A 13,620-nucleotide genomic window follows, 5' to 3' on the forward strand; every position below is an offset into this window, starting at 1 on the left:
GTCACACATAGACGGGCACACGCCACGCATATTGATCAGGGGCAAGCTGTCGCCAAATTACCATTTAAATCAATGGTTGAGTGCTCTGTAATTGGAGATGTCAAAACCCACATTTTCTAAGTGACCTCAAAACACCACATCAATATCACTTAGCCGGGCTGGATACGCATTTGTTTTACCTCTTCTCCTCTTCAAACTGCCCTCTGAGAAAAGTATAAAAATTAGGGAACTGGGCAAAAGGCAAAAAAGAGAAAGAATCGGATAATCCACAAATTGTGTAGTCTGATACTTTCCAAAATGTAATCTCGGGAATACAGTCAGGAATAGTTTGTTGTTGTTGTTTAATATTTTATTTATTTACTTGAGAGAAAGAGCATGGGGTGGGGAGCGCAGGGGGAGAGGGAAAAGCAGACTCCCCACTGAGTAGGGAGCCCAGACACAGGGCTCCAATCCCTGAGCCAAAGGCAGACACTTAACTGACTGAGCCACCCAAGCGCCCCTCAGGAATAGAGTCGTGTGAGATATTCCATGAAAAATGTTTACGAGATTGAACAAGTTTGAGAAAAGTCCATGGCCCCTTTTTGGCACTTCATACTTAACACATTTAAGGTTCCCAGAAGTCCTGTGGGAAACAAACCTATTTAACTCAGTTTATGTTAGAACTTCCAAGACTCATTTGACCACAGAACTGTTTTTTCCAGCTAAAGCCTCTTTACATCCAGTTTCATGGAATACACCTCAGGGAACACTACTCCAAACATAAATTGGCCTAATGATTAAACAAATGAAGAGAAAAGAGCCAAAATCCCACTCCTGGCCAGCCAAGATATTTTATAAACACCAACAAGCCATCAGGAATGAATCATTTACAAGTGAAATCAAGCCCAGGACACCACTTGCTGGGTCCTGTATTAGGCCAGAGGTTCTGAAACTCAGCATCTTGAAGAAGTCAACCCCCATCCCTTCCCGGAAAGGACCCAATTTCTGACCCAGCCTAACCTCCCCGCCCTCCCATCCTTACCCTATTACATCCTTGCCTCGTCCTGTTCTCCAAGGTACCACTCAGCTCCTCCTCCCAGGCAATCACCACCACCTGGGCTTGCACCACTCACCAGAGGCATTCAACTCCATACATTTATGGATCACCAACTAGAGGCCAGGCACGAGCCTACAGCAATGGGCCTAGCAGAGAGAGCTTTCCCCCTCCTGCAACTATGGTCTATAAGTGTCTGCAAGCCAGAACCCTTCTCTGAACATCAGTTTCCACATCTAGGCGGGGAGAAGTGGGAGAACTGGACTAGAAGACCACTCAGGTTTCTGGTTCTATATTTCCAGGTTGACAGAGGCAGATATGGCAGCCTCAGTCAAGTCTACAGGAGTATCTCCTGTGGGCACTTTGCCAAAGGTGACTCCATGGGGGGGCAGGGTGAAGGTATCTGACACAGCTAGGTGGCATCCAGTGAGCACTAGGAAAAGTCAGATTAGAAGGGGAGCTGAAGTTTTAGGAAGAGTAGGAAGTCAAAGATTAAGACCCATCCCAGACTGGCCCTCCAATAAAGGAACCCCTAGGTTTCAGAGCCACATTGCCTTGGCATGCTTCTTGCCTCCCTTTACAACTAGAAGTCAGGAAGGCTCCGTTTAAACTCTAGCTCTGCCCCTGTTTGCCATGCGATCTGATGTAACTTTATTTCTCTGAACCTTAGAGCTTTTAACCTATAAAATGAGAATAATAATGACTACCTCAGAGAATTACTGAGAACACAAAATGAGATACTGCTATATATGACTGAAACCTAGAGCTAAATAAAAATTAATGATCTCCCACCGCTAAATAAAGTTATATAACCTGAAGCATAGCTTGTAACCATCACTGATGAATGAGTGAGTAAGTGAAGGAATGAATGAATAAGAGAGGTTTCTAGAAAGGAAAGGTTGTCTCTAAAAAACTCCGGTGGTGAAAACTCCAAAAACAGCCAATACAGACCCCAAACTGGAAAGAGCCTGGAATGCACACTCCACCATGATCATGGCAAATATCACCTCATCAAACATCACCTTGGCTTTTGACACATCAGCCTTCACCAAATCTCCACTATCAGGGACAAACAAGGAACTTCAGCAAACTATGGAGAATATTTCCTTTCTCAGTAAAACCCCTACTTTCAATGGAACAGAAAATATGGGTGCTGTCATAGGTTGAGTGTGTCTCCCCCTCCAGATTCATACGTTGAAGACCTAACCCCCAGTGTGATCGTATTTGGAGGTGGATGAGGCTTTGGGGAGATAATTAGGTTATCTAATTTAGTTTTAGTTGAAGGTCATGAGGGTGGGGCCCTCATAATGGGATTGGTGCCCTTATATGAAGAAGAAGAAGATAGCTCTCTGTCTCTCTCCACACACTGAGCAAAGGCCATGTGAGCATACAGAGAAAGGACAGCCATCTACAACACCAGGAACCAAATGTGTTAGTACCTTGATCTTGGACTTCCAGCCTCCGGAACTGTGAGAAATAAATGTCTATTGTTTAAACCACCCCGTTCATGGTATTTTGTTATGGCAGACGAAGACACATGTCAAAGAGAATAACTATGTTAGCTAAAAGTTGTAAGAGTAAAACTTTTTATTAGTAACTTACCAGCCACTCTCTCAACCTACCTTGTGCCAACCACATTGGGGAAACAAAATGACCATGAGCATTTCTGGCCTCAAGAGTTCATGGCCAAAGGACTAATCACAAGATTGTAATAAAGGATAATAAGGCTCAGAATGTGGGGGGCAGATGTGAGGCAAGCACTGATTCTGCCTAGGAGAGTTATTAGGAAGACATCACGGGGGAAGGTATCATTTGGGCAGGCACTGAAGGATGGTCAGGAGTTGGCCAGACAAAGAAAGTGTGAGAAGAGGGGGACATTTTAAACGGAACAAAGGCACAAATGTGGAAAGATCTGGAGGTGGGAAGGGGCATGGAGGACTCAGAGACAAGGACTGGTTTCATGTGGTTGTGAAAGCACAGGCTTATTATAGAGAAAACAACGGAAGATAAAACAGGAAAACTGGCTGAGGCTCCATCACCAAGACCTTTTATGGACTTCAGCTGGTAGGCCAGAAGTTGCAAAGTGGTGGGCTATGGGCTGAAGATGTCCTACTGATGGGTTTGTTCAGGCAGCACAGTGTTTCTTAAAAATCTGAGCTATTTAAAAATCAGAAGCTTTTCATCATGGCCTTGGATTTGGCAAAAGAGTCCTAGATATGACATAAAAGCATGAGAATAAATAGATAATCTAAACTTCATAAAAATTAAATACTTTTGTACTTCAAAGGGCACCATCAAAAAAGGGAAAGTACAACCCACAGAATGGGGAAAAGTACTTGCAAATAAAAATCTGCTAAGGGACTTGTAACCAGAATAAACAACTCTTAGAGTGCAAAAAAAGGAACCCTTGTGCATTGTTGTTGGGAATGTAAATTGATGCAGCCACTGTGGAACACAGTATGTTGGTTCCTCAAAAAATTAAAATAGAAATACCCTATGATCCAGTAATTCCACTGCTGGGTGTTTACCCAAACAAAACAAAAAAAAAAATCTGAAAAGATACATGCACTCCTATGTTTACTGCAGCAGTATTTACAATAGCTAAGATATGGAAGCAACCTAAGTGTCCATGGATGGATAGATGAATGGAGAAAGATGTGGCATATATATATATATATATATATATATATATATATATATATATATATATAATGGAATATTACTCAACCATCAAAAAGAATGAGGTCTTGCCATTTGTAACAACATGGATAGACTTAGAGGGTATTATGCCAAGTGAAGTAAGTCAGACAGAGAAAAACAAATACCATGTGACCTAACATATGTGTGGAATCTAAAAAACAAAACAAATGAATAAACAAAAAGCAGAAACAGACCCATAAGTACAGAGAACAAACTGATGGTTGTCAGAGGGAGGGAGTGGGGGGATGGGTAAAATGGGTGAAGGGAAGTGGGAGGTACAGGCTTCCAGTTATGGAGTGAATAAGTCACGGTGATGAAAGGCACAGCCTAGGGAATATAGTCAGTGGTATTGTAATAGTGTTGTATGGTGACAGGTGGGAGCCACACTTGTGAGCTTAGCATAGCCTAACATACAGAGTTGTGGGATCACTACGTTGTACACCTGAAACTAATGTAACATTGTATGTCAACTATCTTCCAATTTGTTTTTTTTAAGATTTTATTTATTTATTGAGAGAGAGAGAGCACACACAGGAGCAGGGAGAGGGGGAGAGAGAATCTGAAGCAGACTCCACGCTGAGCACAAAGCCCCACGCAGGGCTTGATCTCACGACCCTGAGATCATGACCTGAGCCGAAATCAAGCATCAGAAGCTTAACTGACTGGGCCACCCAGGTGCCCCTATCCTTTAATTTAAAAAAGAACTCTTACAGCTCAAAAATAAAAAAGACAACCCAATGTTTTAATGTTTTTAATTTAAAATTTTTAAAAATTTAGAAATTAAAAATAAAAATCAGGACATTTTCTTTTAAAATAAAGATGCCCTTGAAACACTGAAAGAACTGACCACTCTGGGCTCATACCCTGCCTGGCAGTGAAGACTGGAGCCAAGCAGCAGCTGACTCCTCTAGGTGAGCTCACTAATCAGCCACAGTCCCTACTTACTCCCCGGTGTCTCCCCAACCCAGCGTCCTTTCCTCCTTGGAGCCTGTTGAGAGTAGTGAGGGTTCCTAAGGAGCTCGTCCACTCATGCAATGGCATAATCTCTTTCAAACTAAACTCATTCTGGTGTTCAGCTAGAAGTTTTTGTGTTCTGAGTTTTTTAAATTTCCTTCACTGATTTTATCACCATATTTCAAGAAAAATCTTAGAAAACCAAGAATATATCATATACTCTGCATCTCTCACAACCCCCAGCACAACACTAAGAACAAAGTAGATAATCAATGTTTATTGAATGCATATATAAATGAATGAGTAAAGAAATACTTCTTCTCTGTGATCGTCTTCAAAAATCTGCTCTTCTTCCCCCAAATTCTAGACTTTTGCTCTTAAGAAGATGGCCTAAAATGACTACGGATGCATAATAAAAAAACAAAACACTAAAGTCAATCACTGTGTTTCTATTTCAATTTTCTATTAGGATGAAATGGAAATGGGAACTCTGAATAAAAGCAGAATAGATCATCATGTCTGACAGCAATATGAATTAGAGCCAGGATACTAGGAACTCTGGCAAATAAGATTACCAAACACTATCAGTGATCTTTGAGGGAATTGTGAAAAACAGGATAGATGCCAAAACTCTGGAGATGGGCAAATGTTATTCTGATTTTCAAAAGGGGAAAGAAGTTATAGCTTGCCATTTCCAGGCTAGAGAAATGTGATGTCACTCTCAAGGAAAGTTCTTGAACAGATTCATAAAGGGACACTTGTAAGCACCTCAGACAGCAAGCAGAGTCCATCTGGAGCCAGCACAGGGTCACCAAAAACAAGTCCTATTAAATTCATTTCATTTTCTTTTCTCTGACAAAACTCCTAGCCTAGTGGATTGGAAAAATACAGCAGATATAAAAGATATGGTACAATGAGGAGGCGGGCAGTGAAAGGGCTAATTCAACCTTTGGGCTATATTAGTAGAAGCATTACATGTAGCATAAAGGAGGTGATAGCTGTTTTCTTTCTCTGACCACATCCAGAGACCTTCATCTAGAACTTGCTACCACTCTTGAAGAAGGTTTTTGATAGTATGATCTTTTGAAGGTCCATTTGACAAAACATCTTTCTTTTTAAGATCTTATTTTTAAGTAATCTTCACACCCAGTGTGGGGCTTGAACTCATAACCCCAAGATCAAGAGTCACAAAACTTTTTTAAACTTTTTTAAGTAATCTCTACACTGAACTTGGGACTCGAACTCATGACTCCCAAGATCAAGAGTCGCATGCTCTACCAATGGAGTCAGCCAGGTGTACCTTGGAAAAACATCTTTAATAGCATAAAGCTTTCATCTAGATTTCTGGTATCTCTTGAGAAACTGAAAGATCTAGTCAGGCCTACATTCCTAAATGGCAACAACAGGCTGAACCCAAGTAGTGACTTTCCATTTGGACAGGACACATGCTCTCAAGCCTACCATAATCATCACCACCCTTTCTTCTATTGCCCTCAATGAAGTGGTGACCAACTACCACAAATCATCTTATTCGGCCAGCTTCACTCATTTTTTCTATCTGCCAAGCACCCAAAGGCACTAGAGTTCGCAACCCAGTATACAGTAAATCCAAAGGAGAGAGAAGATGATTAAGCAGCAGATAAGCACCTTACATGAGCAAATGAGGATAATCATAGTCCAGGGGCTATGATCAGAGTCTCCAAACATCCAACGGGCAGTCATGGGGAAGAAGCAGCATCTGTCTTGTTCTATGAAGTCCCAAGGGGAAGATAATATAAAAGCAATAGGTGGACATAAACAACACAACGGCCAGAGCTATCCATAGGTAGAATATGTAGACTTGGGAAGTGATGAGTTCCGCATCACTGGAAATGTAAAAGCACATGGTATACTACTATGTTGCAAATATATAATCAAAGGGATTCAAGTATTTGATGAGGCAAGAGAAGGCATGGATCTGAAATTTTTTACAACAGGAAAAAAGAAGCAGTTTTAAAATTTTTCCTTAGGTCAATAAATTCTTCAAAAAGAGATAAAAGAGAGTAAGTCAACAAAGAACTCAGTGTCATTTTTAAAAAACCACAAACTCTCCTCACTCGACTCACAGAGGACAAAATCTACCTAAGTGAAGTGTTTGCACCAAATTGGCCATATGATACCCTGGGAGAAAGGAAATTGGCATCAGGCGTTGTTTTTGGTGATTGGTCAAACATTCTTCAGAGGCAAGCAACAAAGGCAAGGGATAAAAGTAGGAGGGTAAACAATGGAACACGATCAAGAGGCAGCCAGTCCCCACCACAAAACCGCCATCTGCTACTAACATCAATCCTTCAGGGGGCAGCTTCAGGCAAACAATGTATTGGGAAAGATGACCGGCTGCCTTCACATTTCCAGCCTTGTGACCTTGGGCAAGTCATTCCACATGATGAGGCCTCAGTTTCCTCATCTCCAAAACTGAGCTCATACGAACCCTTTCTGTACATTGTATAGGCCACGAGTAGTGATGTTTGGGAGTGAGCCAGAGAAACTGTAGAGCCCTGTATGGACATCAGTAATTATGATGATGATTAACAGAATTTTGAGAGAAAAGATTCCAGACGGTTTCAGGCACAGCAACAACCTGACCTAAGTCGCGTGGGTGTCAATTCCAAAGGAATAAAATTGAATTCCTTTAACCAGAATGTAGGTTAGACCAGACCTTTAGAGTCTGGGAGAGACAAGATCATCTGGACAAATTTCCTGCTGAAATGCGTTACCTTGGGCTTGCTGAGTAGTTGTTAAAATAAAGGTGAAAGGTAAAAGTAAAGAATCAGCCGGAGCAATAAATGCTTAATTGATCCTCAAGCAAAGTTCACGGTCCCAGTGGCAGCAATCCAAAAATGAGACAAGCATGCTCCCTACCACGACAATGCTAATAAAAACCCCAAACTGTCCAAAACTCAACATCCCCTTCTCTACTGTGCCATTTTTCTTGGGAACTGCAGTTAAAAAGAACAATAATAATCAGCTACATTCGTCTTATAAAACATAAACTCCCTAAAAAGTGTGTATGCAAAGACCAAACCTAGGCTTTTGTATTGGAGCAGTCGGGTGAATTCAAATCTCTGACCAATAAAGGACTTGCTTCTAAGTCCTCAGCAAGGCTGAAACATCGTAAGTCACTGTTTTCCACACTGAACTGAAAACTGGAGAAGGGTTTTCTGCTTATTTCTGCCCTGGGGTCGACCCAGAGGTGATTAGCATGCCGGGTCTGACCAGAACTAAAAGGCACAAGACGGTTGGCGAGACTGGGGGGAAAAAAAAAAAAAACAAAGCCCTCCCCTGATGGCTGTTCCCCTCCCAGAGGTTCCCAAGCATCTGAAGCGTGGGCAGCAGCTGTGGATGCCGGCCTCCCGGTGCTCCTGGGGAGGCAACCCGACTTCCTGGGTCACCAAGTCTGGAGCTGCGGCAGCACCTAAAAGCAGGTGTGGCAGCCTCACGTCACCTGGGCCCCAAATAACCAACTTGCTCTAATAGTCCACCCAGAACCTCAAGGGCAGGCCTTAGTATCCCCTGAAGATGTATTTTGCCTTCAGTCTTTCCATGGAAGACCACAACATAGCCTGTGTCGCAGCAAGGAGATCCAGGACCAGAAAGAAACCAGACACTAAGAGGGGCAGGCCCAGGCTTCCCTCAGGGTACATCCTCAGAGAAAGGGTGAGCATGGTGCTTTTAGGTTTTCCTCACCAAAGCTGAGCCTAAAACTCACGAATGTGGGAGAACCCCAGTCTGGCGTGAATGCGGATCCCGCCTGCATTTGTCTATGCCATTGTGTCCGGTGTCCTATTTCCCCTTCCTAGGGAGGATTTAGGGAGCAGCTTCAGAGAGGAGTGTGCCCCCCATGCAGCAAAGCTGGACCAAGCAGCCAGAGGTCATCTCACCCTGCTGGCAGGCGTCCTCGGGCACTACGGCAGCCAGGCAGCTCCAACCAGCCGAAACGGCACACTGAGCTGTTGGCTTTGAATGAAGGCTGATGCCCCTACATGCTAGCAAGCAGCCGGATGGTGATTGGGGCTGCACACTGTGAGAGAATACATTTTCTGCACCGAGCTCCCTCTTTATGCTTAAATGCCTGCATTAGTTCGGATCAATATGCCCTATAACAGTTCATCCATGGCAACCCAGGCCAGCAGAGAGACACTGACAAAGAATGGCAGCCCAGGGATGCTGCTTCCCTGTGCATATGCATGTGAATCCCAGCCCAGAGAAAGGGGAAAGGGAAAGCAACAACAAAAACCAAAAAGAGGCAAGAAAAAGAAAAGCAGATTGTAAAAAATCATATGAAGGGGCTTTCGGCATGGGATGGGGGAGGAGGTGGTGACTGTCAAAATGGCCTTAGAGTGACATGTCACCACCAAGATGATGGAGTATCCGAGACACTCCTAAAGCCGGGCGTCAGATCCTCCCCACACACCTGCAATGCAGTGATTGCTGCCCATTCTATAATCCATACTCCCAGCGCCGGCGCTCTCTGCAGTTGAAACCAGTCTGGACTTGTGCGGCTGCCACTGTTCCCACTCACAATAAGATTATTGATGCATAACAACATTTCGTGATGGCAGGGAGGAAAAGGGTAAAAGAAAGCCAAAGCAAGAGAAAAAGGAAAGGGGAGGGGAAGCATGACTCCCCAGCCCGCATCTCACCTTTTATTTGGGCTTCATATTCGGCAATGATCTCTTTGTCTTTCTTGAACTTAGTTTGAGATGACATCTTCCAACGTGGCCAAAGGCACTGACAAGCTGTTTGATTTATTTCTCTTTTTCTTCCCAAGTCCTCTCTCAAGCCCTGGTAATCACACGGCTCTAGTCGATTTCACAGGTTTAGGGACTAATCTCTTTTACTCGGCTGCAGAGCCGGGGGGGAAAAAAATCCCTCTCGATCCGGGAGGAAAATTCTCTTTACTCGCCGAAAAAAATGTCTCTAGTAGCTTGGTCTGGTCAGCTCTTCTTGCAAAAGAAGAACTACAACCCTAGGAGCACAGTAACCTGCCCCAGATTTTCAAGATTTTTCTTCCACAGAAATAATAACCGAGAGGGATCATACACACATGCACGCAAACACACTCACGCGTGCACTCACACACTCATCCGGACACACACACACATACACACACATTCACTCACTCACACCGGCTCACCCACCCACCCACCCACACACACACACACACACACACACATTCACGAGAGGCACGGTGCCTCCTTGGTCGGGAAGTCAGTCCCCAGCTGGCTTTCAAAAGCTCTGCTAAGGAGATGGTCAGGTTGCCAAAGGGCCGGTCATCTCGCATCCTCCCTCCCTTCGGAGCCTCTGGTCTGATGTACAGTGAGGATCAAAGCCAGGAGAGCGAGATGGAAGTTCTCCTGCTGCAAGCCTTAAGCTTCGGGTGAACCAGGGCTGGACTGCTCGCCCTGCAGGGCTGGCTGAGCGCTCCCCCACCCACCTCGTCACCAAGCTCCACCTCCCGGATTTTATAACAACTGACACATTGTAGCCTACAGGAGAGCAGAACTCACTGCAAGCAAAAAGGGGAAGAAATGCTCACAAAAGGGAAGGCAGCAGGAAAAAGAATCGGGTGGGAAAGGCCTGAGAGGCCCCTGCAAATTCCATTAGCAGTCGGCTTAGGAATTTTTCTTCCAAAAACTCCAAAAGGTTCACCTTTTCTTTGCACCTTGCAATTTAATTTAATTTCTCAAAGCAACAGCTATGTGACAGTTTGTTACTCTGTAGGGGTTGTCTAGCAAAGGAGAGAGGCTGACCCATGTAGGCAAGTTCATTAATATTTGTTGAGCAACTGCGGGCTGGCAGGGACAATGCCAGGCATTTCAGACATGCAGCTTTGCAAAGCTGTTGAGAGCAGGCATGCTGGAAACACCCAGCTGCCTCAGTGTCTCTTGGAGCTTTCGGCAAATCAATAACTCATTGCGCCTCAGTTTCCTCACCAGTAAAATGGGCTCTCTTTAAGCGTTTTTTAATTCATTCTTTCAACAAATATTCATTGAAAGCTTACTATAGATCAGGCATAGTTCCGGATACAGGGATACAGCAATGATCAAAATAAGCACACACACATTTAAAAAAAAGAAAGAAAAGAAAAGATAGATCCCTGTCCTCCTGGAGCTCCAGGTCTCCACATTACACAACTCGGGGAAATCCCCACCAGTCACGTTCATATTCTCGGTAAAGGCCAAATTCAGAATGCACAGTGAATGGTGCCTCCTGGAGTCATGCAAGGCAAGAGGCCCTGGAAGAGGAAGATGAAAAATAAACAAAATGAGTAAATGATACAATATGGTAGAAGAAGACTCTTGCTATGGGGAAGAAAATATTGCTGGGTAATATTGCTGGGTAAGGGACTTCAAGAATAAGGGAGCTCTTGGGAGGATCAAATAAGAATGTAAAGCTAAGCTTAGCACAGTGCTGGGCACATAGTAAGCACTCAATAAATGGTAGCAATTATTATTACCCCATGATATCCTCCAAAAAAAACCCAACAACATAGTAAAAGCACCCCTCTTTCACAGATGAAGGAAGAGAGGCAGAGATATGGGAAGGGACTTACCCAAGGTCACCAGCATTCAAACATAGGCTATCTGACACCAGATTTTGGCCATGCAAGTGCTCAAGTATCCTGCATTCTACTAAAGAGATTAAACCCATTTCATGTGCTCTTCGGTAGAGTAAGATGTGTTTTACAAAAAATGAAATCAAACACTATAGGGTTTCTGAGCATGGGAATTACACATATTAAGGTTGTCATTAATATGTTTATCCCCTCAGTTTGGTATTTTCACAAATTTCTCAAAATAGTCTCCCATTTGCCTATATCGGAGTGCATAATAAATGATTGGATTTGGGTTCAGAAATGAATCCATGGCTGTCCATTGAGGCTTCCCAGAGAAGGTGGCAGTTGTAATGGGTCTCCTCAGACAAGCATGGGGCCGGGGGGGTCAGGAGGAGACGGGATATTCCTTTGCAGCAAACAGTCTGAGCTAAGCCTATAGATGGGAAGGCATAGGATCTGCTTGGAGAAAGCACAGGGAGAAGTCTGGCTGTGAATCACAGGGCTTATTACAGCTTCAAGTCCCCAGATAGGAGGTCACAGAGTTGGTAAGTACTGTCCCACAGCCACTGCCATCACCCTCCTGCTTCACCCTTCTCAGGGGCAGGCTCAGTCCCTCGGAGGTCCCCCTCAGGACCAGTTTAAAACAACAAAAGCCATCCATGTTAGCTGAGAATGATGTGCCCAGAGATTAGCATCTCTGCCTCAAGCATAGACCCTCAGAGGAAAAAAGTTAAGTGCTGCACACCTTGAGATATGACAGACTAGATTCCCTGCCTGGCTCTGCCACTGTAGTTCTGAGAAACGGCACAAGTGACTTAACCTGCTTGACTTAACCTGTCGAAGGCAGGAACTAGTAAGTGTCAGCTATTCTCATCGTTACTAAAATTTTGAATCCACAGATATTTCTGGGAGACCCATGTGTAGGGCACTGAGCCACAGAAATGTCACAAAAGGTTCTAGAAACTGAAGTGTAGTATGGTATAGAGCTACGTGCTGAGCAGCAAAAGAGCTGGATTTTGGTGTAAGACAGATGGTGATTAAAATTCCGATTCTGCCATTTACCAGCTTGTGGGGGGCCCTAAGTCGCTTCTGTGCCTTCACTGAGCCTCACTCCAGTTTCCTCGTCTATAAAATGGTGGTGATGTTACTCATAGCACAGAATCCAAGGTGTTCATGAACTTAAAGTGCCTGGCACATAGCAGAGGTCCCACAAATGTTACTTCTTTTTTAGGGCCCAAACACGCTGGGCCCAGGATCAGAGTTGGGGCTCCACAGATCCCTGGGTCAAGAGCAGAAAGAGAGGAAAAAATAAGACAACCGTTATGTCCCCCTGCAAATACATCACCACACACAGTGAAACCACATCACCCAGAATCTTCCTTCCCCAGGGGGAGGCGGTATGACCTGGGCAGGCCCCCTGGTATGATGCCCTCGACTTTTTCCTTCCAACCCTCCCCAAGGCTCACTGGCCTCCCAGCTGCCCCTTCTGCAACACTCCTCCACATGGTCACTTCTTCCTTGGTATATGAGAACCAACTGCCATTCCTGATGATTACCCTTCACAAGGTAGTAAGAGAAATCAGATTTCTCCAAAAATAAGTGTGGTATGTGGCAGGGCAAGGGGCTCTAATATGTCATTTGATCTGTGCCACCCCCCAAGAATGGGAATACCCCCGGGAAGAGTATATTCCATTTACCTCAGGCTCATTTCCTAAATTCTTTTAGCTATTCCTGAATTATCCTAATAGCTAGTATTTATCAAGCCTTCCATCAGGGCCAAGTATATTATATAGATTTTATCATTGACTTCTTGCTACAACCCAATGGGTCAGGTTCTGTAATCATCCTTGTTTTACAGATAGGGAAACAGAGGCACAGAGCAATGAAGCAATTTCCAATATCACACAACTAGCTACTAACAGAATCATATTCAAACCCAGGTCTGACTGATATGGGAGCTCAAGAACTTAACCAGTGCAAGTTCTATATCAGTACGATCATTGTAGTGACAATTTTGTGACAATCACTGTCAAGTATTGACTTTTTTTCTCAACCAATACAGTGTTCAAGCTAAAGTTTGCTATTAAAAAAAAAAGAATTTAGGTTTAAAAACATAAGGAAAACATTTCAAAATGGCCATTGATGAGGCTCGAGTCACAATTATAGCTGAATAACACAAAACTCACTAAACTGGTTTCTTTTCCTGGTAGGAAAAAAAAAAAAAAGACTCTGAGGAAGAATGACGAGAAAAGTTTTGGGTTTAAGGCAATGTTTGTGGGGACTTTTTGGTCAAATATGAAACCCTCCCAAGATGACCAGTAAGAGTTGATATCTT

General features: G+C 43.8%; 1 protein-coding gene across 1 annotated transcript in view; it reads right to left on the reverse strand.

Moving 5' to 3' along the window:
* Nucleotides 1–9,853, reverse strand: part of SRGAP3 (SLIT-ROBO Rho GTPase activating protein 3) — a 240,152-nt gene extending 230,299 nt beyond the window's left edge. Inside the window, 1 exon segment of the mRNA XM_027584523.2 lies at nt 9,370–9,853. Coding sequence (XP_027440324.2) covers nt 9,370–9,436 — 67 coding nt within the window. The 5' untranslated portion in view covers nt 9,437–9,853.
* Between the last annotated feature and the right edge of the window lie 3,767 nt (nt 9,854–13,620).

The sequence above is a fragment of the Zalophus californianus genome, chromosome 1, assembly GCF_009762305.2.
Source record: "Zalophus californianus isolate mZalCal1 chromosome 1, mZalCal1.pri.v2, whole genome shotgun sequence".
Lineage (NCBI taxonomy): Eukaryota > Metazoa > Chordata > Mammalia > Carnivora > Otariidae > Zalophus > Zalophus californianus.